Source organism: Sturnus vulgaris, chromosome Z, assembly GCF_052056855.1.
Source record: "Sturnus vulgaris isolate bStuVul1 chromosome Z, bStuVul1.hap1, whole genome shotgun sequence".
Taxonomy (NCBI): Eukaryota; Metazoa; Chordata; class Aves; order Passeriformes; family Sturnidae; genus Sturnus; species Sturnus vulgaris.
The window spans coordinates 21,874,995-21,901,266 of NC_142283.1; the positions used below are offsets into that span (position 1 = coordinate 21,874,995).

The 26,272-nt window shown below is 36.3% G+C and overlaps 1 protein-coding gene across 1 annotated transcript in view; it reads left to right on the forward strand.

Annotated features, from left to right (window-relative positions):
• The window catches only part of SRFBP1 (serum response factor binding protein 1), a 66,602-nt gene that overhangs the window by 12,070 nt on the left and 28,260 nt on the right, over positions 1-26,272 (forward strand). The window contains exons 2-3 of the mRNA XM_014874378.2: positions 9,370-9,458; positions 10,392-10,464. Of these exons, the coding sequence (XP_014729864.1) occupies positions 9,370-9,458; positions 10,392-10,464 (162 nt within the window). The remainder of the gene's footprint in view (positions 1-9,369; positions 9,459-10,391; positions 10,465-26,272) is intronic.

Here is a 26,272-nt window from a genome sequence, read left to right on the forward strand (position 1 = left end):
TCATTCCCCGTTTTTAATGGGAATTTCCACATACTTAAGTAGCCTTCCAGCCTTTTTCCAGTACTTAGGCCTCTTCTTACTTCTGTTGACAAAGGACAAACTTTACAGAGGACGATTTTGAAGAAAAATAGTTTAAATTTTAAAACAAAACTTATTTTTCTTATTATAGTAAGATCAATTACTTTCATAATTCAAGCAAAATGTATATTTACAGTCAATCTAAAAATTGTGGTATTTAGCTAATTTTTTTTATCTTTCAGATTTAGGGAGAAATGGAAAATTATTTAGTTGGTATTTCTCCACCTTCATCATTCCTCTTGTGATGCTATTTTGTTTCATTTAATGAATTTAAAACCATTTTTCCTTAACTATTCCTTCATGCTATATGTTAGTATATAATAATAACTACTATATAGTGACAATGAAATACACGTTTTGAAATGGATGTGTCTTACAAAATGAGTGTTTGTGTTAAATGTTACTGAGAAATGAGTGTTTGTGTTGAATGACAGATATAATAATAATAATGCGTTTCCTGGTGATATTAAGATACAAATATTTGTCAAGTATTGCAATGCTGATATTAGTTCACAACTCCTACATGGCTACTGGTTTTCACAAAACATGTAGGAGCTCTGGCTTGTGATGATGTGTCAACCTTGATTTCAGTTTAATAAGCCCAAGAGTTACCAGAGAGGGATACTGACAGATAAACAGTGTGCTGACAAAACTAATTTTCTTAGAAACCAGGCTAACAAATACAATTTCAGGTTACACAGTTCTGATAGTCTGGTCTTTTAGAATAGCTAAGAAAAGTTGCAACGTAGTAGTACTCAAGACTTGGGAGGTTTTTTTGTGGTGTCTTAGGAGGCCATACTCCCATTTATATTAGCATCTCTTAATCACAAACCAAAGCAGTCACACCACCAAACACAGCTCCAAATTGATACTGGAATCACTGTGAATGAATTTCTGTATTTGTTATAGGGAAAGGTTCTTATCCAATTTTGACACAATTTTCTTTTCATGATGGCAGTTCAGTTCTGCAGGTTTGGATCATATTTGTGACCTATATAATTAACGTAAAAAATTACACAGATTGTTTGTGAGTCATTGTAGTCAAGATGTCATTATTCAGATTATGCAAGCAATGTAGAGATTCATAATATTGCCTTATGATCACTGCTCTTTTCCAGCTCCTTTTATGAGGCTCACCATTTGAAGAGGAGTAAAAGCCCTCAGCACACTTACTATTTATTCACATGTAATTTTTTTCTGTAAAGTCAAAGCTTAAGGAGGCATGAAATTCACATATGACTTCTAGCTAGAGCTCTGGTCTAATTAAGAAGTCCTAGACATCGAAGTCCATTGATTGGAGCTTGTCTGTATTGGATGCCTTGATCGCATCCTCCTTCAACATTCTGTGGAAATATTATTACCAGAGTGATAGCTGGGAGTTTTCAAACTTGTATTCAGCTGATCAATTAAATACAGAATTAGAAATTACCTTCAGATAGTCCTCTGTTTTGGAAAACATGTTCTACTTCCATGTGGTTACATATGCAGTGATACATATATCTAATATATCATTTGAGCCTAGTATATAACAGTAATTTCTTATCTGGACATTCACAACTACTGATGTGTATTTAGCGTTTAGAAATATGTCTAGCCATCTCATGATCCTGGTTTGGACTTGAATGCTTTCTGAAGTACTACATGGAGTCTGACTCCATCCAGTGAGACACTGACTTTGAAGCAGTAAATCCATTAAATTTTGGTCTTTGGCAATGATCAAGTAATTCTAGGCTAGCCTTACTCCCTCCCAACTGTCTTAGATACTTGGAATTGCTTTTCAAAACCTTTAGATGAAAATTATCTTTTTTAGCATTTCCGAGTACTCACTGTGGTTTTCGCTTGGAGAAGTTATGCTAGAAATGACAACCATTCTCCATGCAGGAGAAAATACAGTGCTATAGTGAATAAAGAAACCCATATTTCAGTGTTTCAGTTGAGAAAGTACAAAGAAAGCAGCATGTGCAGACTGTGGAGGAAGGGTTTGACAGTAACTCACAAGGGGTGTGTGCATTACTTTTCCTCTGAGGAAAGTGGAAATTTGCCCAAGTGGGTGATGTGCTTTTTTTCATTCATCCTTAGCAAACCCCTTGGGAAACCTGACAGGATGAGTACCCAGAGGCCTGAGAAGCTCAAGTGTTTTGCTTTTGGGATGCTCCAGCTAGCAGTGGCATCTCTGCCTGCTTTAGGCAACAGGGTGCAATAGTTTAATCCAGAAGAATTTACCTCATGTTTCAAGAATTTTTGTATGTTCTGATAGTTGTATTGGGATAGAATTGAATCCCCTTGATTCACATCTGTTCTCATGTAGCTACAGATGGCAAAGGCAAGATTAACACCACGTAGGTGTGGCACAAACAGTAACTGAAAAACTGTGTTCCTTAGCACTGTGTATTTTATTGTCTGATTTATTGTGGTCTATCTTTATGTCTTTTGTATGTTCTTAATTTGCTCTTTTATGCTGGAACTCGCTAACCATTTAGGTGACCGTAAGGGAAAACAGTTCAGGAAACTGATCTGGCTGAACATTCACATTGTTTGGGGTTTTTTAGATACTACTTTTTGCGGTATATATTTGTACAAAAGTGTTCTGGAACTGAGCACTGATACTCTGCACAGGTGTGTTTATGTTGTTTCTTGCTGCGTTTGCCACACTACTTATATGTGTTTTTATAATGCAAGTGTATGAAGCTGTATTAAGTCTTTCTGCCTATTTCCACATATTTTGATGTGTAAAAAATATATACTGTAATATGGGGATTCTTTTTGTAAAAAAAAGAAAAAAAGGAAATTTGGCAATTACTAACTTTTCCTAGGAATCTAAAAATCATTAGACCTTTCAAACTGGCATTCCAGATAATAGAGAGAAATATTTGTAATGAAGTTCCAGAAACATTTTTTTGCTTAGATTATTCACTCAAAAGATTATGTACTATTGTTAGTTCTGGCTAATATGTGATCCAACTGCAGGTGTTTCAAATTTTAAAACTGTGTTTCCAAATAGCACCAAAAATTAATGTTGCCATGGTAATTTCTTGGTTAGAAGACTGCCAAGTAACTATAAACTGAAACCAATGCTTTTGATGTACCCTAAAATGAGGAAGGGAAAGAAGATCAGTGAGAACTGAAACCTTGCTGAGTTCCATGGGGTTTTTTATAGGTATTGGAGAGACCTTGAATATTCAACTTAAACGCATTTCACTTTCCTTTTGTTGTTTGGTTTTGGTTTTTTTAAGCTGGTTTTCTTGCTTTGATACTTGTTGATGTGTAATTTAAGCAATTTGTAAAAATTTGTAAAAATGGCCACTGTACAAAACACAAATAATTTGGTGTATTTTTAGTGACTTCTTCCATTTCTACTTTAGCAGCACTGTTTAAACTTGAGGGAGTTCAAAAGTAAATATCTTACTGCAGTAAAATCTAAAAGCTATTGTACCTATGGGCATATATAAATAATTTTTTTCCTTTTGCTTTGAGCCATTTTGATCCTAGTAGATCTGGCTTGCATTTCAACCTCCTAGGGTTCTCTTGGCATGAAGGGAATGTATGAGGACTGAAGTACGTTCTGTACCTGCAGTTTCATCTTTTTCCTGTCATTCATTCACTAGACCCCAGTATATGGTAATTTGTCAATAGCAATATGATACGCTATATTTTAAATTGTCTCTTCCTGGGATAGAATTAACAGCTTTGGTTCTTAATGTTTTTTCCTTGTTATCGCACTCTCGGGTGTGACCATAGAAATAGAAATAGAAGCTCAGAATTACCCTCTTTTTTTCCCAGGCATTAAGCGATAGAAAAGACATAAGAGACCTTATTATTGCACAATTAATTTGGATGTGTCTATGTAAAATTACAGAACACTGCTTTAGGAACACCATCTTCAAATTGTATAAGAAATATTTTTGCAGTTGTGTCTGTAAAATTGTCTTGTTGAAGACAGTGTTAGACAGGCCTTACCACGTTGAGGGAGAGGCTGGAGGCCTTTGTTTAATGGGTGTGTGTCAACACATTAATGTTGGAAATATCCAACATTATGGATATTTCACAATGTTACAAAATCTTTAAACTAGGTTTTTTTCACTAGATGAGGTTAGATGCAGTGTCCTTTCTTGAAGAGAACAGAATGATTTGTCTTTTCTGGTTGCTTGTACCAGAACTAGGACTAACTAGACTGTTTGCTGGCATAAAGCAGAAGTGGATGAAGAAATTCTGGTCTGTCTAGTGCTGGTTGTTTAAGGATTTAATAATTTAAGTGCATTATTGGGTCAGGGCCAAAATATTCAGTACCTCATGGGCTGAAGCCCAAGAAGAACAGTTGTATGTGCTTCAGACTGCTCCAAAGAAAAGGATATATCTATCAGTTTATTGGCTTTCATGCATTTTGGATAGCTGGGGCTAACTGAGTAAGTTAACTTCTATTAACTTTAGTTAAGAAGAATTTAAGACATTCTAGGTCCTTCAGGTATTTTCATATACAGTATTGGCTTTTGTATGTGATAATGTAAAAAATAACCTTTTCCTTCACAGTTGTTCTAGTATTTCAGTGTTTTTTGAATAAAATACATTCAAACAAGTCATAGGCAGAAGTTAATCCATTAGATTTTTTGTTTTCTTGAATAATGGTTTGGGTTTGGGATTTTTTTTGGTCAAGTACAGTTGATACTATAGTTCAGAGTAGACACGTACCTTTCTTGATACATCTACAAATCTCTAGTCACACTTTCCTTTATTTTTTTCTAGTTGGCTGAACACTAGCTTAGTTTGGAGTCATGTTGCTTGTACAGACCTCAAAACAAGTTTCAGAAATGGCCAAGTATAACATTTTTTTCTAATGTAATGTTCATTTGAGAACTTTGCTGCTGTTGTCTTAAAAATGTGAAGGCAAATATCTTTGACTAGTCATGTGAACTTGAATGTATAATTGTACCTACACTGTTGTTTTATCCAAATTTCTTGATATGTTTTTCTTGCTATCCATAATATGAGGACTGTTTTCTAGTAATACAGACTTTCAGAACCTAAACTAGACTTCTTGATGTTGCTTTATCTAAAAATGCCTTATGTTTCTCTTAAAGACTTGAAAATTTTCAAACAAGTTTTTTTGGAACAACTTAATTATGTGGGTGGCTCTTAAAATAACTTTCCATTCTATTGCACATGTGTTTTGTCTTGCATTATATTGTACAATTACAGTGTTCCATTAATTTAAAAGGAATAATGTCTGTGATCAGAAGCCCTTTGCAGACAGTCTGCACTGATTTAGGAGCTGATTCAGTGCTTCCAAGACTTTTGTTAGTCAAAATTAATTTGTAACTGTGAGTGAAATACCAGTGTCAATGGAACTATTTCATGAAAAAAACCTGGAGAAGACTTAGAGATCAAAGATATAATTAAGTTATCTTCTGTTGGGGGCTTGGACATGTTGAGGATTGGGAAGGTCTGACTGGACTACCACACAAAAAACCAAATCTCTGGGAATGGCTATTAACCCTTTGGGGCCAGGTATAATCTGATATAGGAAGGCAAAGTAGTCTCAGCTGTGAATTTTGGGTTAAATACCGTTCTTGTAATGTCTTTAAACACAAGCTTGTTCTTTATTAGTTGCTAGAAATCATGCTCTTGTTTTGATATGTACTCTCTGGTGCTTTTGTATTGTGTCAGTGGTACCCATCCATTAAAACTGGGGCTGTTTTCATTGTCAGAAAATGGGGGCATTGTGCCAAGTACCACTTTAATGTAGGCTATGCTTAAAGCCACCAGTTCCTGTGACATTCTCCCTCAGTAATGTGCACTCCTTGGAAAAGGTGAGTTGCAGGATAGTTTCTAGTTCTTGTCTGGCATGTAACCTGGTGGTGCCATGCTATGCTCTTTGCCTTTTCTTGAAAGGGCAGTAGCAGCTACCGTCTGCTATGGCTTGCTGGCTGGCATGTGTCATGCTTTGTGGCAGTGCCTACTGCAGGTGGCAAGCTCTTGGTTGATGGATGCCTCTCTTTGTGGAGTACCATCAGTCATGGAATTTCTTGGATTTCATCTTTGTTTAGCATCAATAGTAATATAAATACATTATTCTGTGAAAAGGCACAATGCCAAGTGGATGATTTTTGTTCATAACCATAGCTTGTGAAATATGCTTATGTGCACTCATGGTAGTTACTACCTAGGTTTGTTTTTAAAAGTGAGTTAATTTCCTTTAGGATTTCTTTCGTATTTAATAATTGTTATGTAGTGTATATCTATTCTTATTTTGGTAGTATCTGGTAGCATTAGTGAATAGGAACGGCTTAATTGTCTCATAAATAGTATTTCCCAACAAAATAAAGAAGTGTCTTCAACAAAAGAAAGCATCTCTTCTTCTTTGTTCAAAGAAATCCTTGAAGTGGTTATTTCCACATAAAATTGCCAACTTCCTTAATTTCCAGGAATCCTAGATCCTATTGATAGAAGAAATTGTTTGGTTTGTGTTTCGTTTATTTATAATTATTCTTTTGTGCTTACTGTCACTGCTGAGTAGATTAAAAATCCTTATTGCCTAGTCTTAAAGCATAAAGTCTGATCCTGACTTACACTGAAGCCTTTTTATGTTTCAGTGCAAACAATTCTCCTTTTTTTACTGTCTTGAACTATTAATAAAAAAGACCTTATTATGAATAAATATTTGCTACTATTTTTTGAAAGGCATGACTATTTTTGGTGAGGGTTGTTTTTGGGGGTTTTTTTGGTTTTGTTTTGTTTGGTTTAGTTCTTCTGGTTTTTTTTCTTCTACTGATGGCAAAGTTGCCTCTCTCACTTTGTAGTAAAAGTGACCCAGGCCTACCCTGGTGGTCTAAGCCCCATTGTTTCAGGCACACTGTAAATCTGAAGCTTAACTTTTTTGGTTTCTTTCCCAAAGAGCTGACTGCTTTCTTGAGAACGTTATGAGTACTTCCAAGAACAGAGTTGATGCATACTGTCCCGTGTGAAAGAAGTGACTGGATTACATAAATTGGTATTCCTAGTCTGCCAAAGAGTGAATACCTTCCCTCATTCCTGCTGTCATGTCTATACAGCCTTCATTGGCTGGCAGCAGAGGAGGCTGAAGTTTGGCTCTTGTAGGCCCTGGAAACATGCTGTGTGTGCATTAATATTTCTGTTAAAAAATACCTGACAAAATATTTGTGAGAGAAAGTTAAATATACTTCATGTACACAGTAACTAATATGTAAAGTATGAGTTACTTAAATTCCAGTATGTTTCTAGCTTGTGGATGTTTTTAGTGGTTATTAAAAAAACAGAGAATAAAAAACCCAAACTGAAAACAGCTTCCCCTCCTCAGACATTCTAAGGCGTACCCAGTTTGCATCTGACATTCCAAACTCATTGAATGTACATAGTATCAAAGAGGTGTTCAGCCAGGAGGTGCACTATTTTCTTTTTTCCTTTTAGAAGAAGATCTACTCTAGGGACCTATGCTAATCTCATTCAGTGTCTTATAAAAAAGAAATATCTGCATGCCTTGGTGGCAGATGGTGATGTTATGGGTTTCTTCCTTAGCATGTTAAAAACTTGAGCAGTGCTGCTGTGTCACAAACTTGGCATTTGGTGTTTTTTGGCATGTGGTTTCTGCTGTTAACTGAAGAAATGCTTTTGTAGGTAGACCTCTGTGTACGGTTACTTTTACTAGGGTAACTAAGGTAAGTACTTTGCTGTAACAATTTTTGGAACAGGAGACCACTTTTAGGTCAGTTGTCTTTGTCCCAGAAACCACCTTTACCTTTTTATTTCTCATGGTGCAAGTGACTAACGCTGCCCCCCATACAATTCCCCTCTCTTGCTTCACATGTTTTTCCACTTGCCTGGCAGAGCTAAGGCTGACAATCGGCATGCCCCTCTCTAGAATTTGTTTTGCTCTGATTCAGCCTTCAGTTAAGCCACTGTTCAGAGCTTAACAACTTGATTGAATCAATAACCTAAGCTACAAACGTAATCAGCTATGCCAGGTATGCATACTACTATGCATTCTACTTTCCTTTTTTTTACAATATCATCTTTATGGTCTCTGCACAGGGTGTAGCCTGACTCCCCATCACAGGTGTGAAGTACTACTCAGTGTGCTTTGAGGATTTTTCTTTCTTTTTTTTTTTTTTTTTTTTTTCTCCAGCTTGTTGTAAGTTTATAGTACTAATATTCCTCATTTACCTGACTAGGTGGTGCAGTCATCATCAATCTCTCATTTTGATGTTCTCTCTGAGAAATTAGAATAGAAATCTAATGTACAGAACGTTATTGAGAAAGAGGTGGCATTTCAGCTTAATTTTGAGATGTATTCTTCTGGATGAAGTTAAGATAAATTTTGCTTTTGTCAGGAAGACTCTTTTTTGTTTGTTTTAGTATTTCATGTTATTCTAAGTTTAACTGTTAAGTACAAAATTTTAATGGACATAGTAAGATATATATTAATAAATCAGGGGGAGGTTGAGTTGTAAAAAAAAAAAAGGGTCACTGTTGACTTCCTGTATATCTGAAAGGTTCATCATTAGACAGCACCTGGGCTGCGTTATGGAATTTAATTGCAAAATTTAATTGCAAAAGATTGGAAAGATTCCTTTGTTCATCCTATCAGTCTAATAATAATAACGAGAATTCTTTCTTTGTTATTGGAGTGAGAATTTAGACCAAAAACTCATTGCCAAATTTTCTTTAAAACTGCCGGTTTTTAATTTGACAGCATTCTGGGTAGGACGACAAGTTGAAACTGTCTGTAGCAAGTTAGAAATCACTTGGATTTTTTGCAGAAATTAGTTCAAATTTATAAAGAGTTTAATATCCCAAATTCTGTTCTAAAATCAATAATGTTAATTTTGAAAGTCTTTCCTTAAGATTTCAAGATGTTTCATAATAAAAATGCTATTATATATTATGCACCAGTGCACTTAATGTACTGCTGGTCTTTCACTGGGACAAAAGTAAGCTAAGTGAAGGCAAAAGGTGAGACTTCAAATCTCTAGCTCAGTCTAGCTCTAAGAATAATATTAAAGTATGGCTAGTTAGGAATGTCTTGTCTTCTGTTTTGACCTCAGACGCATTTTTAGACTGGTGGTAGTTGTTCCTCTGATGCTTAAGGAAGCAGTTTGATTTTAATGGAAGTCTGAGTTCATTTGAAATGGGATTTAGTTAGCAGGGAAATGCACTCTATTTTCAAAATAGTTCTCTTCGTTGAACTAATTTCTAAAATTTTAGTCAATGTAATGAATGTGTTGTATATGGAAAGTAATCAAGGAAAACACTTTATAATGTCTTCCATATTTCTCACAGGTTGTGAAGATGAGAAAAGATGTGAAGAAGGCCAGAGTCCTCACTATTCGCAGACTAACCAGACACATCGGGAAGTTAAAATCGAAAAAGTCAGTTTTAAATAATTGTGGGTTTTTGTGGTTTATAAATGAGGCAGTATTTTAATTGTTTTCACCAAAGTGGAAAAATGGGAGAAAAATGTACTTCATTTAAAACTTAAGGCACTAAAACGCATAAATTCTATTTGTCTTATTTTTACGTCATTCTAGAATAAAAACACTAACTAAAAGAAGTTTCATATACAGAATTGGAATAAGTTTTTTTAATGGGATTCACTGTATTGGAAGGTAATCTGAATCAGTTACAGAACCTCTTACAGCACATCTGAAAGTGTCAGATTTCATGTTTTAGATTATTCTGCCATTGAATTTAAGTTGCACCAAGTTTTCTCACTGTAGTCGTCTTCAAGATTGTGTAGCAAAAATACTTTGCACAGAAAACAGGTCATTGATTTTTTTAGTAATTACCATTAATTCTTGTATGAACTGTTGAAACAGTATTTTGTAGATTATGTTTTTAAAGATTACTGGCCTGAAAATACTTAGCATGCTAGAGATGGTATGAGATACATCTCTTACTGTGTTCATAGTGTAAATTGAGTATGATCTCGCAATTTTAGCAAGTTGTCCAAAATAAAAAGCAAGCCCAATGAACTTCTGTATTTATATATTGCAGATCTTAAAATGTAATTATATTTGAGACACTGGTATCACCTATTCTTGATTTGATTTGAAGTTTAATATTTTCTAATACAGTAACATTTGTTTTTCACATTGTTCTGTAAAATCCTCAGTGTTTCCTCTGCTATTCAGTACAGGAAAAGTATTGGGCTATGGTCAGCTCTTTGCTAAAATGTTCTTTTACCAATAATGGATTGTGTTTATGCACCATCTTCTCTTTTTTTTTATTTTGCTACTTTATTTCCTCTCTGGTGATACTATCTAAAGTGAGATTTTCTTAATAAATGTAGACTTCACTTGCAGGGGTTCAGAAGACTTCAAATTAAAGAACCAAAAACGAGTAGAGAGATTAATAGAAGAAATCCATGCCATGAAGGTAATGCCGTGTTTGGATAATTCAATATTAGAGATAATTATTTTCGTAGCTAAAAGCTTTGTCTGTTTTCTGCAGCTGTATTACTGGAACTTTTAAGTATTTTCAGAGTAAGCTTGAACATTTACACAGCCAACAAATAATGAGTATTTGCATTTGACAAGGTGTTAAACAATTTGAGTCTTAAACTTTCCAGGCTAAACATGAATTTGCTTAGCACTGTGTGGTGTTCAAAGTTTTTTCTGTAACAGTCAAAGCACAGAATTTAAAGTTCTTGTGCCGCTCAGGAGTATGGGGAGGCCCTTTGTGTGTCTGACAATACAGTATCCTCTCTTTGCAGAACTGTCTGTTCTGCAAGCTTGAAATATCATGTCATTTGTATTTGGTTCTGTAATAGTTTAAAATTGTAGCTGCAAGGACTAGTTATGCTTGATCTTGTAATTTTCAGCCTTGCTGTTAATTGATACAGTGTTTGTATCTTATATGTCATGACATCAAGAAAATGGTTCAGAAATTTTATAACTCTATAATGATTTGTGCTAATCTCTCAATTTTAGTTGATACTACATAATTTTATGTGTGGTGAAATGAGTTATGAGTTCCAATTATAGAGCTTGAGCACAAGAGTCATGTATAGGTCACGACAAACAAAAAAATTTTCTCACAATATGGCTGTTTTGATTGTTTCCTTGATAATGTAGTTGATAACTGTAGCGATTATATCACTCTTACTATTGTGTGTTATTCTGGGAGGTTTTTTGTTTGTTTTTAACATTTCTCTCTTTCTTTCCTCAACCTTGCAGAGATATTAGTCTTTAAAAAAAGCTAATAACCAGAAAGGCGTCCGTCATTGACCAATTTAGATATGCTTTGTGCCAGATTGATCAGGTAGAATCTAGCTTGATACTTCCAGTAAGAGTCTTCATAAACCAGTAAAGGGGAAAAGAAGACAGGCAGCACTGCTCAAACACCATGACAGTAATATTGAAGCACTCTGCATTACTGACTTCCCATCAGTCTTAAACTTGGTCTTGTATTTGCTCCTTTTCATCTCTCTCCTTTTTTTTTTTTTTCTAATTTTTTTAAATTATTTTTCTAATGCCAAGTATGTGTGTCTCAGTTTCTAAGAGAATGATCAAGTGGTCAGGTGTGCTGGAGCACTGAGCTCAGAAGCCCATGTTTTATGGGGCTTTTGTAAGTGCTCTTGAGAGGGTTTCACTGCAAGATTTGTTCTGCACGCATTTACCCAGAGTCTTTGTTTTGTCCATGTTGTGCTTTTCCTTCTAGGATTAGCTCATGGAGGCGTCTTAAAGCCTGCCTGCACTCAGGGCTGTATTGGCCAAATACATTCAAGTATTGCTTCAGTTAGCATGAATACGTACAGGGCTTGTAAGAGGTAGCTTTAAAAGTGGTTGTCAGGGGAGAGTGGATTTGTAATCGGGAGAGCTGAAGGCAAATTTTGCTCTGAAATAGTTTACAGAAATTAAGCCACTGAGAAGGAAAACCTCCTTGTTCTTGGGTAGATAACTAGTAAATGCACTTGGTTATCTGAAATTTTAGGTGGTTCAATTTGACTTTATTGTTAAAAACAATGCACCGTTATATTAATATTTAATAGGAAAGAGGTTGGTTACTTGGAGATTTTTAGACTTTAAAAATGCGGAAGTCGACACTTACTAGCACTACAGTGCTAGATGAAAGAAAAACTCCTGCTTCTTATGAATCAAAACCTAAAAGGCACTAGTTGTCTACATATTTTTTCAACACTGTTGATTTCTGGACTAACATAGATTTTTAGAGTTGGCATAGAAATATTCCTCATTCAGCATGGAAAAAGTAAAAAGGACAGCTTTCACACAAACTGGTAATGTTCTTTCAGATGAGTGGAAGATTTTACATTGGTGAAACCTCACTCCCAGCAATCTTTTGTCCTAAGTTATTGATCATAAGATTCATAAAAAACATCTTCACATAACTCAAATTATGAATTTGAGAATTTTAATGAAAGATTGGACACAGTAGGAATACAAAGTGATCTATAAAGTTGCAGTTTAGAGCAACTAAGGTTTGAGTTATTCTAGATTATTTTACCAGTTTTAGTGTGTGGATCTCAAACACATGCCAGATGAAATTAAAGATCCTTTCAAAATTGATGGACTGTGTGCAGAATATAGCAATTTTTCATGTTCTGTTAACACCAAGAAGTTGTCCATGAACTTCTCCTCACATGTTTTATGTAAGAAAAAATGTCTCTTCTCTCTTACTGAATGATTAGTCTTGAGGAGCTGCAAGCTTCAAAGAGCAGTTCAATTGAAAAGATAAAAAATCCAACAAAATAATTAAAGCAGCCAGAGTGATTTGGACCCAGAAAATGGATCTTGCACCAGAGTTCGATAGTGTCTGTATTTTCAGGATTAAAGATTTATTGAAGTGATAACTTACAACCTTTGGAAATTCTTTATTGGTTGGAGGCCTGTAGGCCTTCTGTAGGTTGAAGAAAGTAGTACAATCTCTCTTCCATGTTGCCAAAGTGTCATGGTTTGACACTGGCTAAGCATCAGGCACTCATGAGAAAAACTACTTGTTCATACTTCTCTGCTATAGTTGAGCAGAGGAGGGGGAAAGAAACTAGAGGACTCCTGACTTAAGGATTAGGAGAAGCACTCCAAGGGCAAAACAGGCTCAAAACTTAAAAGGTATAAAGAAAAATTCGTTAATAGCATTTAAAGAGGGTAAGAACTAAAATAAACCTTTAGAACACATTTTTCTTCCCTTCAGCCTCTTCTTTCCCACTGACAGTGCAGGGAGCCAGGACGTGGGAGTTCTGGTCAGTTTTTCACTCAAAATCTTTCTTCAGTTTGTTTAGGGAGAGGAGTCTCTTCTGTTATGCCATTGGGTCCTTCCCACGGGAAGCAGTTTGCTTTTCCAACAAGTGAACTTTTGCAAAATGGTTTTAATTTTTCACGAGTAGCAGTCAGGCCCAGCCTGCATTAACGAGTCTCTCCCATAGGCAAAATAGTCCTCGCAAACTAAATGGCATAGGTCTTTTTAGTTCATGGGGTGTATGCAGTGTGTTGGTTTGAAAGTAAAACCAGTGCGAGACTCCAAGTCAGTAATACCATTTAATAGGAAAAAAGAGAAAAAATAAAATACATGCAATAATATAAAAGAAACAACCACCAACACAGTCAGAAATACAACCTGACACCCTGTCAGTCAGGGTGTTGGTAGCAGTCCGTATAAATGGTGGCTGCAGTCCTCCTGGATGACAGATGTGGTTCTGTTGAAGCAGTGCTCCTGTAGAAGGTGCAGTTTTCCTCTGAAGATCCAGCAATGATGTGGAAAGGTCCGACTTTCCTCTGGGATCCAGTGGAAAGGTCTGCCTTTGCCTCCCAAACCGCAGTTTTTTATCTAGGTAGGAAAGGCTTGGCTCCTGCCCCTGGTTGGGGCATCTCCCAAAGGGATGATGTAATCTTATCAGTCACACAATAGGACTGAATGGCCCATTAACAGAATATATCTTCTGGAGGAAGGATGGGTTGTGAAAAGATAACGGTGATCATCCCCTGATCTTATCAGATGGTACATCAGCAGAGGATATCTCCCACAGACATAAGGATCACCACCCCTCCCACATTTTAACAGATGGTGATAGAATACACATTTTTTTCATTGTACCCTAGGACATGCAGTCTTTTAAGGAAAAGCTGCTCTAGTTTGGAAGCAACGGTCCTCTTTCTCTATTTCTGGAAGCAAGGGTCTGCTCTCTGTTCAGATTTCCTACTGGATTACAGCTTTTCAGCATCCACCTGCTCCAGTGTGAGCACCTTTTCTCACAGCCTGCAAGTGGATCTCTGCATCCCCCACACACTTCATGAGTTACAGGGAAACTGTTGTGTTACAGTCCTCACCACAGCTTGCAGAAGAATCTCAGCTCCAACGTTTAGGGCACTTCCCCTCCCTCCCTCCCTTCTTTCACTGACCTTAGTGTCACCATGTTGTTCTCCTCATGTGTCCTCACCTTTTCCTTTTCTCTGACTCAGAAGAAAGTGGTTGTCCATAGGTTTGTTTGTTCTCAAGTCCTACCAATTGAAAAGTTCTTACAGGGTTTTGCAGCACTGGAAGGCTGATCTTGTCTCATCTGGGCTCATTATAGGGGAATTGGCCATGCTGGCACCGTGCAGGCAGTGCTGGCACCATTCCGCGCCTCTCTTCATGCAGGGCACCAGCAAAGGGAAGCTGTGCTGCCCTCTCTGCCCTTCTGCTTGCAGCATGGCTGGCTAAGAGCAGCTAAGGGCAGGTGAAGTTCACTGCAAGCTGTGCCGAGATGGCGTGCCACATGGCCCTGGCAGTCACTTGCAGCACTGGAATGGCCCTGGTGCCTCCCCACCCCTTGGAAGAAGAGGAAGGACTGCACGTGTTTTATTTCTTTCTTAAATAATGTCATTGCAGAGGCATTACCAGCTTCTCTAATTGGGTCAGCAACACGTCTATCGTCAGAGCCTTCAGGGATTGGCTCTACTGGGCATAGTAGAATCTTCGAGGAGCTTCTCAGAAGCCACCTCCACTAAAAGCCATTGCGTTAAACCAATGCACAAAGACATCTCTTTCTTAACATCAGTACTTTTTCTTCCATCGTTAAGAACAGACACAGACCTCCTTTCTCCTTATTATGTATCCAGAAGGAAAGAAAAAGCTGCCTGAGGACTGTGGGAAACGAAATCTTTGAAAGGACTTTATGTATTCTGATGACCTCAGAAGTCATTGTTGGGGGATTCCATTTTACAGGGAATTTGTTTCAGTCTCGGGTAAGAAAGACTGAAATTCTGCCACCTTGACACAGTTGTCTGTTTTGTTGAAGTTTTTGATGCAATGGCTTAAGTTTCTCTTTTTCAGAAAAAAAAAATCTTGACGGTTTGAAATCTTAATCAGGGAGAATTCTTTGCTTTCTTAAGAATTGCATCTCTCAGTTCAGCTGCCTGGAAACTCACAAACTTTTTGAGCCTGCAGTTCAACAGGATTTTCCTTAATGAAACAGATTTGAACTTTCATTTAAAAGACTTTAACTTCTCTTTCCAGTTTGTATTTTACTAACTGCGGTCTGATACAGCAGGAAAGACAAAATGCTTGCTGTTACTAACAGTTGTATCACTAACTCCCAGGGATGCTATTTTTCTGTCCTCAAGTAAATTCTGAACGGACAATGCTGACATCATATCACTTTAACACACTGTTTACTAGGAGTGAGATGGTATAAGATGCTTTTATTTTTTAGTTTTCATAGAGTGTCCGTGTCTCTTTTTACGATGCTCTACATAGTAACACATGCACACTTCTGCATATATATTGAAAATCTATGAAGTGTTGGTTCTGGGCTGTGTTGAAAAACCTTTTGCTACTTGAATTTGCAAATAGTATAAATTGTATTATTGTTAGAGTGACATTTAATTTTTTGTTCTCTATTCTGAAGAATAAAACTTTACTGGAAAATACAATTAAGAGTGTCTCAAGCACAAGAATCAGAAGTAAACATTGTGAGAAATGAGAGCAATTAAAAGTTCCAGCTACGTGGATGCAGGAACTGGGTTAATGGTTTGCAGAAGTTGTCAAAGCTATTGGAATACACTGTTTTTTGAGTTCTTCAGTTTTCATTTTTCCAAAACTGTATAAAATACCTATTCAACAATTCTTGAAAGATGGGGAAAAAGAATGGTATCCTTTCTCGTCCTCTACTATGATACTACTTCTATGAAATACAAAGAGGTTTATACTTACAGGTATTTCTTTACTTGTGTCAGGCTTGATGATACTATCAAAGTGGATTAATTATCCATGGTAGAGTACTACTTTCCATCTTTAAGAAGATATTCTTCTTTTGAAAGATTCTTGGCAAAAAAAAATAACAGATTGTCTAGTGATTTCTTAGCAATGTGTAGCTTATCTTGAGTTGTTGGAATTTCTTGGCTGAAGTAATATCTTAATATAACCATTCTTTCATGTGTCTAGGAGTACTTTTGCCTTTATCTTAAAACAAAAATCTTGGCATTATGGAAGGTGTTCCTATATCATGTTTGGGGGATGCCCATTAAGAAAATATGGACAAAAGGCAGTTTGCAGTGCTTGAAGGAAGAATGCCTTCCATTTGTCAGGAATGAGCAACAGTTGGTTTCAGTCATTTTCAAATGTCTTGGAACGATATGTTCTCTATCCTGAAAATGATCACTGGAGGAGGAGATTGGTTAATACAATGAGGGTATTTTAGTACACTAAACCACAGTATTTATCACAGAAAAGTGAATTTAGTAAGAGATCCAGGAAAAAAATAATGCTTTACATTATTTTACATTATTTTCTCTTGGTCTTATATTCTAGCAAGATGTTAACAGAAGTTAAATACGAACTCCATTAGTTAGGTTTTGAAAACCAAATTATTTTATAAAATATTTTGAACTTTGAAAGGTGTTTTCACACTTGTCCTTGGAACAGCAGTCATTCAATTTGCTGAAAGTAATAGTGGTAAGGTTGAGAACAGGACTGAATAACTGAGGAGCTTTGTAGAAGGTCAGCTTAAGGAACTTGATAGGTCTTTCTTTTAATATGGCTTTTTTGCATGGCATTGTTGTATCTGGGAATACCAGGCTTTTTCGTAAATCTTTATCATTTTCTTCTAGCAGTACTGTTTCCTTTCTTGGTTAGTGGTTTTATCTTCTGTAACCGGGCTTTCAGTTAACATCTCACTGTAAAATTGTCTTAAGTCAGAATGGAAGCTAATGCACTTCTTCACTTTTTCTTTCTCCTAGCATGTGTTTCCAACCATGTGTATTTTCTTTTAAAATAGATGGCAAACATTCATCCTAATGTTACAGAATCTTTAACCTTTAAAAGTTTTTGTAAGAGTAATGCGAAGTGCTTAAATTTCATTCAGCCTAGCAACAGTCCTTGATGCTTCTTAACAAAAGGCAGAGGCAGGGGTGGTTCAGCTTTCTCAATGTTGCCACATTGAGAAAGGAAGAAGGGGTAGAACTTTAAAGTTATTCAGCCCTTCTTCAGTGAAGCAGTCCAGATCCTTGCTTTGGTGCATCTGTCTGACTTCTTATCCATGCATGCTGGATTCCTCTGCAGTAATGCAGGAAGCAGGGGGCTTTGAGTGGCAGATACATCCAGGTGTGCATTGGTCAGGCACACATGTGCAAGGAGTCAGGTGCTATTATTAGGAAGTGCAAAAGTTTGCTGCCTGTGCTCTCAACAGCACGTTCAACTTTGTTGTTGGCAGTTCATGGCTGTTCAGGACAACGCATGTCTTTTTGTTAAGCAAACTGCGTAATAATTCAATGGCTATCTAAAATTATGTCAAGGTTGAAAACCTCTCCCAAGTAGGGAACACAATGTAAAGACCACTTAACATAATGGAGAAGAAGGTGGTGTGGATAAATGCTGTGTTCCTGAGCCTAAACACAAGCAGGAAGTCCACCAAAGGTGGAAGCAAGAACAGCCAGCCTGTGAGGAATGTAAAAGACACTGTGCCTGAATGCACAGAGATGATGTTACTAATATACAAAACTAATGGATTTTCAAGTAGTGAGGAATGTGAATCTCTGCAGGAATGGATTTTGTAGGTACACTGCAGCAGAAGTAAGGCTAAAGGAAAACAAGAGTCCACAGCTCAATGTGGAGATACGGGAAAAGGTGAGCTATTTAATGGGTTTTTTTAATTGATGAATAAGAATGAGGAAGGAACACCTCATCAGGAACCTACATAAACGTATCTCCTCTTGCATGGTCAAAATATGTTGAATGAGCAGTCTCAGCATGAGAAAGCTGTAGAATATGATACTTTATTTTTCTATATAGCAAGCATAAAAGAATACTTTAAATTGTAAGAAGGAAAGAAAAATTAGTGTGGGATCTTGTACTGTGCAGTTTAAATTTGAAGGAAGAAAACAGCTGACAGCCATTCTTACTCTTTTACTACATTATGATAGTAGAAGTTTTTTGGCTTTTTTAATATACTGAAATACAGAACTGGATTACATAAAAAATGGGCTGCATTTCTTAAAAATAAAAGTCAGTAAAAATATCATCAGCTTCACTTTGAAAACTTTATTGTTGACAAGATACTTAAATAGAAGCAGCTATCATTTTTTTTTCTTATGCATTAGAGTCCTAGTTACAAAGTCAAAACAGATCACAAGGGCAGCTGTTTGTTGGATTTGAGACAACTTAAGGAAAATATTAAAGTATGTTCTAAGTGCAGGTTGTCAACTGACTTTAAAATGTGGCTTGCAGATGAAGCTTTTTCTAATCAAGTCTTGCATAAGAATTTTACTATCTTATTTTTTGTAAGGACGTAGAATAAGCCGTTTTAATTTTTTGAAAAATAGGGCTTGCCGATGAGACTTCATCTCAGTTTCTGAGTTCTGTATATTTTCACTGTTTATTTTAATAAAGAGGCAACCTTTGCAATATGATTTAAAAAATAATGCAACTCGTATGCCTATATGTGAAAATTAACCAGTGACAGCAAAACAAAACATCTGCTATTAATCAAAATAATGACAGACATGTCAGCTTGTTTCTGCGCTTACTTTGAAAATATTTATGTGTATTCAAAATAGATACTTCATTTGTTGTTGACTTCTTTCATCATCCTATCATGCATTTCATGATGAATTTCATCATGCATGAACCAACTTGAACCTTTTATTAAATGTCTCTGTAATTCATGAGAACCTGAAAAAGAAAATAACATCTCTGTAAGTACTACATATCTTTCTTTTGTATTTTGATCAGCCTATGTTGAAGTGTAGTAGTCATCAAGGTAAGATGATCCTTGTGTTAATTCAGAGGCAATTCTAATTAATCTCTTTCTGTATACTAGCTGGTCTTTGTACTTAATTTATTCTGAAGAAGTGAAGAATAACATCTGCAGTAAATAGTGAATCTCCTTACTATGGTGGATCAATGTTAAAGTGTCTGAATATCCTTAATCAACTGTCCTTTTTTGTCCTCTTTCTTCTGAAGAAATTTTCCATAGAAATTAGATCTTTTGTTCTTCACAAATAGAAATTCTTCTTTAATATTGTGGTAAAAGTTTTATTCCTATTTCTTGTAATTGAAGGGTTTGTGGTGCGAGGGGGAAGAAATAGGAGCAAGTATCTTTATAGTCACTTGGAAATTAATTAATTCAGAATGACGACTGCAGCTGCTATGACTCCTTATTCCGGCTGATCCCTTTGTGTGTAAAATCTTATTTCCCGCATGGCTACCTCCTGCTTAAAGAAAAAAAAAAAAAAGATGAAGTCTGTTTGGAAATGTAATGCTAATGTAAATATTACTTCAGTGCTGGACAGATGTATTGGCACTTTTATTTAAGTGAGGATTTAGTGAACACATGGATGAATAGTAAGAGGTACAATAATGGTACCTTTAGGAGATGAAAGTCATGCCTTGCAAATCAGTGGGAATTCTTTGAAGGAGTAAATACATAGTAGATATTGTTGATTGAGTCTGTATATTGTTTAATATTAAAAAAAAAAAGCCATTGTCCAGCTTTCACCAAAGCCCCTAGTGGTTTTATGTGATTCGTTTGGTTTTACTTTTTTTAGAGCTGTTGATGAATGTCAATTTTCTTCTTTTAGTCATAGAGTTAAACTTAGTAAGCGAAAGAGAAGAATAGATGCTTGGCTTTCGTAGTGTTGGAAAGCTAACAGTGGAGTTTTGTGGAGATCAGTGCTGGAAAAGATTCAGAAAAAGTGAATGAATGACAGCTTGATGATTCCAGAATTTCAGGGTAGTGAAGATACTAAAACAGTGCAGCACTGATCAACTGGGCAACAAGTGACTGAAGAAATTCAGTGGTGATAAATGCTAAGTAGTATTTGTGGTGGTGGTGGTGAGAATTACATTTCCAGTAGTCATTTTCACTGGATTGAAAGAAATTGGCTTTTGCCAATACCTCTAGGAGGTCGATATTAGAGTCACCATAGATACCTGAAAATGCTAAATTGCTCTACCTTGTCTTCAGACAGAAGACGGTCTCTTCCTATTAAAAATAATTATTTTACTGTATATTGCATAAATCATCTTTGTGTATGTAAAAAACAATAAACTAGTAAAAGTACAAAGAAGAGTGTCAAGAATGATCAGATATGGCCCAGCATCTATATAAGGTGTAACAAAATTGGATGAGGATTTGCCAGGATATAAGGTGAACTCTTGATGCTGCAGTTTTACACAATTCGGGTGTTTGTTCTGGATGATATTGTGTATTTTGCTGAGGAGCTTTTAACAGCCAATTTAAAAACCTAAATATACTAAAAGCAAAACTTTTTTGTGTTTTGTTATGTTCTCTTCTTTGCACCTTTACTCCTTATCTTGGGCAAATCAGTGTCAGGTTTGTCTTGCTGAAGTTTCAAGATCTCTAGGAAAGGACAGAAACTTTGTTTTCTCTATGGAGCTTGAAGAAAGGACTGGAGGAGCAGTAATTTTCCTGGAGACGCTGCATACTGGGAAGAGGAATGGAAACAAGAAGTTCTTTTTTTCTGCATGGTGTCTAATCTTTGAACTCTTATGCCCTCTGGAAGCAGACAAAGGGGTTATGCGTATGGGGTCTGTCTATTCACGTGCTTCTGCTTCACGCTGCATCTCTCCGGGTCCTTCTGTCCTCGCTGTTTGTTTCAGTCTCTTATTTCAAACAGCAGGACGAGGGCGGGGGTTCTTAGGCGGGTTGCACCCATTAGCGGGTCGGTGTCTGGTGCTTTTTGGGAATGCCGAGAGCGCGCAGCCCGTCCTTTCGCTGGCTGCCTCGGTGGCGCCTCGCTGGCTCTCGGCGCTGCCGGGCGGGAGCGGCGCCAGGGCGGCGGCGCGCCCTCTGGTGGCGGGCGGTGCCGCGCTGCCAGCCGGCGCAGGGTGCTGGGAGCGTGCGGAGCCCCGGCTTGTGTGCGGCCGCTGCTCCAGCGCTAGCAAAGCGCCGCGGAACGAGTGGTGCCGGGGCAATGAAGTTACAGAGTGCGCTGCAGTGCGAGTGAACGCTGACATTCAGCGCTAAGGGATGTTTTAATCGGAAAGAATGCTCAAATAATGATCATTTTTGGCATCATGCTTGCTGTGCTTCTAAGTTTGTTTTGCTTCGCTTTTCTGTCGTTTTTATATGCTTGTAATTGTAGTTTACATTCATAATACTTTCTGAAATTGTCACAAGATTGCAGACTTACTAATTGCTTTCTGTATACTATAGTGAAAACTACTCTCTGAATGTGACTACTGAATCAGATGTGAACCTCCAAAATGAAACAATTCATTTAATCTAATTGACAGAATAAAATGCCAAGTTCACAGTGTTCATCTCAGTAGACTGATGTAATTGCTGGCGTTAGACTTGCATACCTCTTGAAATATTAAATTAGTTTATAAACGTGGCAGAAAAGAGCAGCCTATACTTGCCAAATAAAGTTTGGGTATTTTACAAGAGCTCAAATAATTAGCCATGTTAAGTGTTCTTTTGGGGAGTTGTTTTTTTCATTTCGTTTTGTTGCTAAAGAATGAATAAGTATCTTTCCCTCAGCTGCTTGTTCTGCTTTTAGAAGAGGTTATGCTGCATAGAGGAATGAGGGTATTTAGCTAGAGGAAGGTAACCATTTATGCAAACTGTGTTTATAGGAATATGATGTAGTTTTGTTATTAGATGGATATTTTTGTAACTTTAATTTTCCAGAAAACAATAAACCCAGAAAACTATAAAATTTTGTATTGTGAAACTTACTAGATGAAAATTCACAGGTTGACACTAAATTTCACTTGGATCTAAACTGAGACAGCAATACTGTAGACATTTAGTAATGTTTAAAATTGGTGCCAGCAAAAACCTGACACCAGTGTAGTTTACAAAAAGAACAATTGCTAGACAAGTTCCCCTTGAAGTACATACTTACATTCCCAATGATTAACTGTTATTTTGGAGTATTCTTCTTCTTTTTTTTTTTTTTTTTTTGACAGGTTATGAATAGTTAATTCCCATCAAAATCAGTTGTCCTATGTTCATTTAAAGTGAGGTTCTTCTCCAGCTTCTGATTTTTTTTGAAAGTTGTAATCTGATAATCTCCTCTAGTAATGTCTTTGGTTTTTTTATTTTAAAATATGAATTAAATTCTACTGTTTTTTTCTTAATCTGTCTGTAGTATTTCTCTCCAAGTTGTTATTAATTTAATAAGGTTGAAAATTAATGATTCCAAGAAACATTACTTTTTTATTTTGAGAGGTCTTATATTAAAATCAAAGACCAGTTAAAACAACATAAAATTCAATAAAGCTTTTGAAAATATAAGGCAGTTGGTAAAATGTGCAAAGTCATTAAAAATACACATTAAATGCCTTTAGTACATCAAGAAAATTAGAAACTGTAGAACCGTTTCTTACACTTTTCTTCGTCTTTGTAATACAGACCCTAGATAATCTATAAATTTAAAACTCGATAATTTCTTTTGAACATCATGATAATCTTAAACCCAAGTGATGTAGGGGAATGTATTTAAATTATAATTCACTTAGCCTGTCTTCAATTAGAGAAAAAATGTCTTCATTTCTGCTGGATAAAACCTCTGTTTTCAGTATGTGGTTAATACAGAACCAAGTCATCCAGTCAGATTGCCGGCAAAAGCTTTGTTGGATACACCAGTGAAACAAACAAACAAAAAAATATCTATGGGATATTTTTTTTTTAATTGTGCTTTTGCTTTCCTGTCGTTGTCTATCCTTTATGACACAGGTACATAGAGTAAAACTTGACTTCCATGGAAGCTACATCTCTACATACATACATTTTTTTGATATTTATCAGACTTGCTGCATTGACTGTAAGCTTAGCAAAGGCTAATTTCTTGAAGTTTTTTGTTGAAAGAATGTGTTGTTTCTGAATATGTGCAAACTTCTGAAGTAGTATTTATTCAAGCACTGTTAGATTTCTATTTGGAATCTCTTAGTACATATATCTCTTTGATAGTGAGAAGCTTCCACAATATGCAGAGTATTGCTAGTTGGAAAAACATTTCTATTCCCATTGTAATGTGGCATCTAATTTTCTTAGAATAAGGAATACATTAGTTATATGCTGATTTGTTTTGTTTATATTAATTTTGAGTGCACACATACCTCAACAGACAGTCTTTACTTTGTCACTATATTACATTATATTAGATAAAAAGGTCTTCCCAAACACATGCACCCCACAGTGGTTAGTTACTGTCTTTTATGGTGTCTTACCACACAGTAGCGTCCTGTGTTTTTTAAAAAGACTTAGATGTTAGCACCACTTAGATTTTGTGTCCTTCTGTAATTTCGAAACCAAGGATTTGAGTGAGTCACCAAAGAAATAATGAAAATAGCTCCCAAAAATAGATTCCTTTATTTTTTTCTATCTGAAAGGTGTAGAGTCTGGCAAAAATATGTACAAACACTGAAAATCCTAAATGTTGTCTTGCCAGGAAGAATGGCAAGTAAAACTGAATGAGGCAGAGAGACACCTTTAACCTTAGTGTGAGTAAATTAGGTATACCTTGTCTTTTGTTTCATTTCCTAAGAACTTTGTAGCTGTTTATGTCTTTTTTTAGTATTAAAAGTAAATGGGTTTAATGACATTTTGTTTAAATCCAGCATTAACTATGTCGTAGTAGGCACAGCAAGGCCCTTCCGTGTGTGTTATTGTGGTAACGGGGGGGGAGCTGAGGTGCTGAAGTCTCTCTCAGGGCACATCCTCTGCCCTGAGCCCCAAGTGTGGTTCACCCAAGAGCTCCAAGAACAAGTCCCCGTTTCAGCTGCACGGGGCACTGAGTGAGCTCGTGCTTTCAGAATAGGTGAGTGCAGTTTTTTCCTAATGACAGTTTAAAAAAACTAACAGGAAATTTTTTAGCATGGAGATGCATAGGTATTTACTAGATTCATGAAGGATTATAATATTCTTAACAAGTGACTTGACAGTCTTCATAATTTTCTGGACATAAGTCAGCTTCAGACCTGTGACAGGGTTGGCCCCAGCATCATCCTGGACTTCCTGTCAAATCAGTCTACCTCCCATGAGACTGTTACTGGTCCCCACTGGATTCTCACCTGTGGGTTGGAAACCTCAGTCCTTCTCAGCAGGAAATTCTTGGTAAATGTGTAATGCTTTCACATCCACAGATGTGTCTGCTGCAAAAGGAGGCAAGGGCAGATCTTTTTAGAATTGTTTTAGAAATGCAGTGAATGCAACGTCTTAATGATTACCCGATCTATTTCATTTCTTAGGACCAAGTAAAGTAAATTGATCAGTTGCATCGTTTGAGTATTCTCATGTTGTCATTCACCCTGGGGAGATAACTTGTTACTGGGAATTGTCACAGTCAGCAAAGCAGGAAATCATTAATACAAAAGTGAATTCTGAGTTTACCTATCATCACAGTACAGTTAGGGAAGTTTGGGACAAATCAGTAGGCCTCTCTGGAAGGATTTTATGTCATTTACAGGTGATGGATAAAGATGAGAGTGACCTGGATTGCTTGGATTCCATGAAGGAAAAAACTAAAGCCAAATGGAAGATGAAATTTCCAGGGCTAAGGCTACAGACTTTGTCTAGGATTAGACTTCTCTTCTTCTGTGCAATACTACCAAGAGAGATACTGCCTCCCATTTTACTCCTGTTTTAAAAGTTCTAGTTAAAAAATGAGAGCAAACACAGAAAATGCTTAGAGACCTTATATATCTTTAAACTTTTATTCTGTGCTAGATGAAGTTCAGGACATCTAATTACTCAGACGGGATCTTGAGAGGTGTTTTACAAATAGTTTATGGAGACTGGCAGTAAGACAGGCAGCTACTTGAAAGTAGTTTAGCTTTGTCTGTGGTAAAATCACATAGGGATTTTATAAAAAAGCAGGTATGTCAATGTAGCACTGATTTGTTTAATAAGCTTGCTAATAAGTTTAAGCCACGCTTAGACTGTGTCATATTTTACTTACCAGATCAAATTTTTGTTGTTCTGTTTTTTAATTTTATCCGAATTCTTCTTCTCATACTACCATTCATCTTGATTGCACATCTAGTAAAACGGGGAGTTGAGAGGTAGAGGTTTGGGATTTTTTTTTTTTTTTTAATGTAGGCAGAGTGCCATTTACTTTGGTGTGGTGATCCACTAATGTGACTTACACTGGAAATTCTTCTGTGTGTATTTAGGTCACAGCTACTGACAAGTGATTTGGATTTATAAACTGCTAGGGGAAAAAAGTATTCTTTTTCTTCATAATCAACTTGATAATAAGCACTGCATTTCTGGAAAACATGCCTTCATAAGTGAAACAAATTTGGATTTAGTTTCTTTTTTGGGAGCTGGATAAGCTTTCAGGTGAGCCATGTCTGATTTTATTTCACTACTTTGAAGATACCCCATTTTTGTGTATTTTCACAATGGTAACACTTACCCATGAGTCTGAGATTGCTTTTGTTCTGAATGAGTGAAAAACTGAACTGAAGACTTAGGGAAGAAAATTGATTTTGACAAGAAGACATACAGGGATTAAACTGCAGGGGGAAAAAAAGCTGGAAAAGTGTTCTGGAATTTTTTTCTCTTATACCTTTTTCCTTACTAAGGAACTTAGAAAAATGACAGAAAGTAGCAAAATCAGACTGAATGCTCTGGAAAAATGTAAGAAACTTTGTGAGAAAGTATACTCAAACATAGACTTCAAAGTAATAATTACAGTTATGTTTTAGAAGCTGAAAATGTATTAATGGTAGCAAACTTTAGCTGACATTTCACCAGAAATACGACTTTTGGTAAGAGCGT